At 37.5% G+C, this 7,353-nt stretch overlaps 1 protein-coding gene across 1 annotated transcript; it reads right to left on the bottom strand.

Annotated features, from left to right (window-relative positions):
* Positions 1-309: 309 nt before the first annotated feature.
* Positions 310-7,253, bottom strand: moxd1l (monooxygenase, DBH-like 1, like). Its single transcript, XM_084432441.1, has 13 exons — positions 6,953-7,253; positions 6,321-6,467; positions 5,721-5,873; positions 4,701-4,784; positions 4,462-4,614; positions 4,116-4,218; positions 2,349-2,515; positions 2,172-2,260; positions 1,944-2,040; positions 1,800-1,859; positions 830-960; positions 633-741; positions 310-533 (listed from the first exon to the last, which is right to left on the bottom strand). The coding sequence occupies exons 1-13, from the start codon at positions 7,217-7,219 to the stop codon at positions 393-395; spliced, it is 1,701 nt and encodes a 566-aa protein (XP_084288567.1). The 5' UTR covers positions 7,220-7,253; the 3' UTR covers positions 310-392.
* Positions 7,254-7,353: the final 100 nt, after the last annotated feature.

The following is a 7,353-nucleotide window of genomic DNA, read 5'->3' as shown; positions in this document are numbered from 1 at the left end:
ATGCATTACCACTGCATAAACACTCAATCTATTGGCTAAGTAAACAGGTATTTTGTATAAAAAAATAAAAAAATTCACAATTATTATTGCCATTTTTGTTGTTTTTAATTACAATTCAAGGTTGGAAATGATGGTTGGAATATGATCTGAAAGTAAACCAATGGAAGTAAAGTCCATTTCCATCCTGATATAATTTGCTAAAAAAATCAATATAAAAAAGTTATATATCATATTATTTATCTCAATTTTCTGTTATTCTGGTTTTTAGGTTGCTGTCAAGTATGTCCCTGTTGTGAGCCAGGAGTCGTTGCTTGTTAAATTGATTTATTTATTCATCACAGACACTGAAAGAACATCAGGTTACATCAGGTTTAGTATTTTGCATGAACGTTTCATAAAGAAGCCCAATGCACTGCCAAACAGAGGAGCAGCGATATCAAAGCAAGACTTTTGATGGCACAACCGCTCATGCAGGGTGCAGGCGGGATGGCTTTGAGATCAGGAATCATCCCTGGGTTGAATGACCCGTTGGTCTGGAAATACACATGGAAAAGGGTGTCAGGTAACAGCTGAGGTCAGAACAGAAACATGTTTAAAGGCTTCATTCATGTTGTAGAGGTGTGGACACTTACAAATGAATCAACGACTATGACTAGCTGATCAATTCTCTTCAGTGTTTGCTGGTATTGATTGATAGACGTGTCATTCCAAGTGTTCGTGTTCATCATATTGACCCAGATACTGCAAAGTTATCAAATAAAAGCCACATTATCATTAGGGCAAATATTGAGAGCTAAATTTATTAAAACAATGTTTTAAATTAGATTACGCTGTATCTGTTGCTCCCATTGCAGATCCTAATGTCTGTAAATTAGGGAAGCTCACACAACTGCTCAGATTCATAGCTGGATAGTAGAAGAGGAAAGCCAAACACATCTCTTCTGAAGTCGAGAGCCCCCCCTGAGGGCAGAAAAAGAGAGTTACACATCCATATTCCCCCCAGTAATCAGATTACTTTTGTCAAGTAAATAGTAAAGTAACGCATTACTTTTAAATTTACAACAAAATATCCAAGTTACTTTTTTACAATAAGTAATGCAGGTTACTTTATTTCCCCATGTATTAACTGACACCTCTTGAGAGAAATCGTGAGTAATTGCAGAGGCGTTGTGTGCGCTGTGTGAACATGATGCTTAGTGTATTTCTAAATGTGAGCATTTACTCATCTCACTTGCACAAAAACAGATTCAGAATTCCTCAAAATAAATAAAAACAGTGAAATGCATTCTCAGAATAATACACAAACCTGCAATAATTAAATATGTTAAATAACACAAATATACGTTATGTATTTAATCTCACTTTATGGACCAATGTCTTTGCTGCTGACCTTTGATGATCCAATTCAACCATACTAAGCAAAAAGGACTTTAGATAAACATCACTTTTTTTTTCTTTTTTTGGGGGGGTTTTATTGCTGAAGTAAGTATCCTATTCTTCTACAATCCAGAATGGCATTTCCTTCAGCCTGAGGTTTATTCATTTCACTTTTAGTGTGAAAGGGCCATTACATTTGCCAAAAATAGAACTTTTTTTGTTATTAAAATACAAACAAGGAAGCCCAGCCCAGCCCAGTTGAGAAAGAGTAATGCAAAATAACGTAACACATTACTTTCCATGAAAAGTAATTTGTTACTTTTAATTAATAATTAGTTACACAATTAGTTAATTTTCCCCAACACTGAAACTACATGCTGCTGAATAAAAGACAATATGAGCCTCTATGTAAATGCACTAACCCATGTGAGTGTGGCACGGGTTTCAGTGTTATATGTGCACTCCACCAGCAATTTGTCACCCTGCAAGACAAAAAAAGTAGCTTTATTTCACTTCCTGACAAAACATTTAAATATATATATTAGTTTAAACCTTTTCGCACTTACCAACTTCACTGTCTTAGTTTTGCCCAAGTTTGTCACTTCCTGATATTCAAAATCGTAGTTTTCATCCACGGCTAGAAGATCAATCTGTTTTCCCCCTCTGAAGAGGATAAGAATTTACAAAAATACAAATTTGTTACAGTAACTTTAGGCTATGCAACACAGAAGAAAGAAAGGCACACATTATTTTCAGGTGAACTTCAATTCAGTCATTAGTCAAAAAACGTTTACCTGAAGTGTCCGACTCGCACCTTCCGTCCAGCCAAGTGTGTGTGCATCATCACAGAAAACACCTGAAGATCATGTGGCGACTCCAGAACCTGTAGATCACAGAACACAACAGATCATCCAGTCATCTGATGAGTCTGCCTTTGACTGTGAGAATGTGAGTAGCTAATTCATACATACCTTTGGAATATAGGCAGTGTCACACAGGCCGTACGTGAGGAAGGATTTGGCTTTGGGTGGGATGGCGTACCCAGGGGCCACGGCAAGTCCTGTCATCAGAATAGCTGCATCATGCTGACGGAGTTCAGATGTGTAATAGAATCGCAGACCTGAGTTATCAACTCGACCTGTGTAGAGGGGAATATTGTTTTACTTTGTCATCATGAAATCAAAAGAGGACGGGACAACCTGTCACTCACATGAGATCACAGCAATAGCAGGGTTCTCAAGTCTCACGCATTGGCCGTGAGACACACGCAATTCAACCAGTTTACACGCTCACACGCCACACCGTGTATTTCTCACGCTGAAAAGGCAATGCCAACCAAGTTGTCCTGCAAGCTTTATATATAACGTTGTATACGAGGCGCGGGCACACAAAGTGAAGTTTCCTGCCGCCAGCACGTATCTCGGCCAGATTGCGTTAGATGCGCGAACACACGGAAGTTGACGGAACATTCTCGGCCACCGTACGTTCATTACTAGGTAACCAAGAACATCGTGCGAACACACGTCGGAGAAGGTAAGTTGGAAGAAAGCTCGTCTAACATTTTTAGGCTAGAACATTTAATATATAGCCCATCATCGTATACATTATTATTAATCAAAAACTCTACAACTACTTTGCAACCAGGCCAGAAGCTTTGGCTCAGTTTGGCTAGCTTATGTTATCTGAAACTAAGGGAAATCTTAGTGGGTATGGGAAGGAATGAAGATGTATTTCTTAATTTTCTTTTAAATTATATATTATACTGTATTAATAGTCTTTCTAGTTACATTAAGGCTACATGTATTAAAGCAGAGTGGGTAATATTTTATATCCTGTCAAAACATACATTAATCATTGCCATTGCATTTGTATTTTTCAAAGATGTCAGGGAAAAAGCAAAAATATATTTTACCATTTGAGATAATAATTAGCATTGTACCAGAGTTTTTATAAGTTCAAGAAAATGATAATATTATTCATGACTCAAAAATGTATATTAGAAAAAAAAAACACTATAATAAAATATATACTACAACAAACATTTAAAAAAAAAAAAAGTATGTTTAAACTAGTGCTGTCAAATCGATTAATCGCATCTAACATAAAAGTTTGTGTTTATATAATATGTTTTAATACATTTGTTTTTCCAAACTGTTTGGAGCAATTTGTTATATTTTTGTAATTTTTGTATATTTGTAATTTTGAAATATAACATTAAAGAGTATATTTGATGTGATGAATTGCTCTGTCATTTATCAGATTTACCAATTGTTATAATTTCAATTTGTGCTGGTTAATTATGAACAATGGGTAAAATTGGGGGGCGGGGACGAGCGGGGGCGGGACTCCATTAGGGCTCCTCCCCTAACCGCATGTGATCTCACTCCAAGCTTTTGATAAAACTTGAGAACCCTGCAATAGAGTGCAACAGTCCCCACTAACTTTTTCAGCGGCGCTGGTTCCGGAAGTATTTGTGTAGCTTACAGAAAGCCTGTTTAAAGATTTATAAGTTATCGTTAAAAAAAATCTATTTCCCTATGGAGAAATTAAATGGATTTTTTCCTTCAGGAACATGACTGTTACACTCTACACACCACTTACATTCGAGAAGCCATTTCACTCGGATATGTCACAAAATCACAATAGGGAAGAAAAGACTATCGCAACTTCTGTTTCATGCTGACTTTAAATATTCATCACAGTGTGATATTTTACATTGTAAACCACGGCTGACTGACCTGCACTTCTATTTGGGTTGTTGTAATGCACTTCAAGCCTGTAGAAAAAATCTCCAACATTTCCTCCAATTGGAAGTCCTGCCATCTCAGGGAGTTCAAAAGCCTTGAAAAACATCATTTAATTCAAAGGTTACATGATAGAGCTTCAGTGAGTAATTTTACCTCAAGTTTTGCATATTAATACATGAATAGTTGGCTATTTCAATAATAAAGTAATATTATTTATAAAAATTGAAAAGCAGATCTTTTCAGTGCACCAGCTGAATAAGTTCTGTGAGTAATTGCTTAAATTTGGTTGTTTCTCACATGGAAATGTTTTAAAACCACATTCACAGGAGAGACTAACCCCTCCGCCAACTCCCCACACAGCAACGGTCTCCATACACTCTTCCCCGCTGCCCGTGTAACAATGCACTTCAAATGGCTCCGTCACAGTCGGCGGGCAGCGGTACAGCAGCAGATGATGCACGAGGTCGAAGTTTGTGATGAACGGCTCAATCTGGACATGAGGAAAGTAAGTCAGAGATGAAGATGATCGACAGATCGGTGGATAGATCATGTGTGTTAATTCATAGACTCACTTACACGATAAATGTGTTGTTTGCGATCAAAAGTCGGGGCTCTCATGATCTTGCAGTGATAGTAGGTTTGATTGGCTGGTACAGAGAACTGAAATGATTTTAAATGTAAGCAGCCTATTAAGTAAAGTGAAAGTTCACACTCACTTTTTTTTTCTTGCATGATTGGTGCCGAGTTTTGAGATCAACATGCATTTACAGTAGCCTATAGGCTACCATTCAAAAGTTTGTGGGTCAGTATGATTTATATAAAAAAAAAAGAAGAAGAAATTAATAGCCTACTTTTATTCAGCATATTTAATACATATCAGCATATTTAATGATTTGAAGGATCACGTGACACTGAAGACTAGAGTAATGCTGCTGAAAATACAGCTTTGTGTTAGATCTATAGATCCGGGTCGCTATACCCAAATATGATTGGCAAAAAATGTATGCATTTAAGGATTAAGATTAAGTCGGTTTAACGTAAAATTTAAAGGTATAGCGGAGGATTTTCTTTTTCCGGGTGGATCATCAAGACTATTGGTCCTCCTAAGTGTCAATCATTCTGGTGAGATGTTTACGTATGGCCATCGTACGTGCTCGTGCACATGATTCACACGATGGCGTGCGCTCAAAACACAGGTTGGGCTTCCCACTGATGCCTCAGTCGCGAAGTTTCTACTTGACAGGTAAAGTTTGGCATGCTATTTGGAGAAATCCATTTAAAATCACTGCTAGTAAAAGTTAATGTAAGCTATGATTAGCTCGTGCATGCTCTCTCGTGCACACGTTTAATAGGCGTTCCCTCTCGGGAGCAGGTAGAGTGTTGCGCGTGTGCATTTTTTCAAAAAGTGGAGAGGGCGGTTCTTTTCTAAAATTCGGGAAAATACTCCGCTATACCTTTAAGTTGAAATGACTTAAACAACCAGTACTTTCTTCTTTTTAATCAAAATTATTGGCATAATTTTTTATTATGAAATTACAATAAGTGTTACATGTTACTCATGAAATTTCAGGCAGAAAGAAAAAGTAAATCTCTTACATTGACCATAGTCATGTCGAAATACTTGCTGTTTGGAGGAGTGACACGAGGCATGTACTTCAACAGGTTCACCTCCTTAGTTCCCCTTCGGTTATTATGGTACGCGACATCATCACTCTGTCCGTACGCATAGATCAACTTCATGGGAAGATTCTGATCATGCAATAATAAAATAAAATAAAATAAACTTTTAATGTGATTTCTAAATGGAAAATAAGAAGCTCTTTGGCCACCTACACAATGCAGCCAAATGTGGTTGTCACTTACAAAAGTTTGCAGTGTGCATATGGCCACTAATAACAGCTATTTGTTTGATATAGAAATGCAAGGTTTCTGAGTTAAGGAGGGTTTTTAGAAGGACAATTGAAAGCCAGTTGAAGGCGTTCTCAGAAACACCCTGATCCCTGAGGACATGCGGATTCCCTTACATTGCTGCTTTTGTTTAGTCAACAATGCCATAGTTTCACCATCATTGTTTTCTGAATAAAACTGCAGAATACATATTACATAGAAGAAAGAGAAGGGTTACATGGTGTTGTTAAACTACTTTTCCTTTGTAGTGGTATAGAGGGAAGAAACACGTTCAATGTTTATGCTCACAGTGATGGATAAATCATTTTCATCACAAGACTCAATGGATCTCTGAAACTTCATGACAGTTTTCCCATCAGACTCGGTTAGAGACAGGAGTTTGTAGTTCTGTTGCTGGTCAACCACAGGTATTGAATTCCCCCCAGCATGACGGTCCTGAACAACAGGAAAACATATATGTATGTACGCATAGCAACAGGTGTTTGTCTTTAAGTTTATAGATGTACAGTTTCCAATCCAGTTCAAACTAGTTTAATAGATTGACTTTCAAAAATATCAGGTTAATTTACCAACATTTACATCTACTTAGAACATCTGGTTTGGAAACTAATATAATTCAACTTATTCATCTAATACAAAAGTAGATTTTGTCTGTTTAATGAACTACATATTAATTACATATCACTCAGTATGAATCAAAATCAAGAATATAAAGAAGAGCTTGTAACTCCACTTAAAGTGAGTTATTGACAGTTATCATCAGTCTTGAATCTTGATAATGTGAAAGACTAAAATAATTTATATAAGAGATACTCTAACTAAATTTGAAATACATATATGAATCAGAATCAAAGAATATAAAAGTATCTACTAAGTGACTTTGACAGTTATGAGTGTCAGGTTTTTTTTTTTTACTTTACCGTGAAGTAACTGCCTTTCGGTCCAACTCCTCCAATGACGATATCGGCTGCAGTCATTCCTCCTTTAGGGCTGAAGCCAAACCCGACCCAGCCGCTGGTGTTGACGGTGAGCTCGAACAAGATGGTGCCCTGGATCTCATCAAAGCCCCACTTCAGCCGCACATTGTGCTCGGGGTCCAGGTGTTCAGAGAAAGGCAGAAGAGGGTCTTCCTGAGCGCAGGACCACTGGGCTGAAAGCAAGAGCAGGACAAGAGATAATGGGCCCATGTTACCTTTTCAAGTCTTTGTGTAAGATGTTTGAGAAGACAGTGTACATGAAACTGCTCAGTAGTGCACTTCAACAGCACTCTTTGTGAGCGGTCTGTAACCCCCCCGCCTCACCTGAGTCACAGTCCTCCTCC

Source organism: Rutilus rutilus (assembly GCF_951802725.1).
Source record: "Rutilus rutilus genome assembly, chromosome: 15".
Taxonomy (NCBI): Eukaryota; Metazoa; Chordata; class Actinopteri; order Cypriniformes; family Leuciscidae; genus Rutilus; species Rutilus rutilus.
This window is presented reverse-complemented; position numbering and strand designations above follow the sequence as displayed.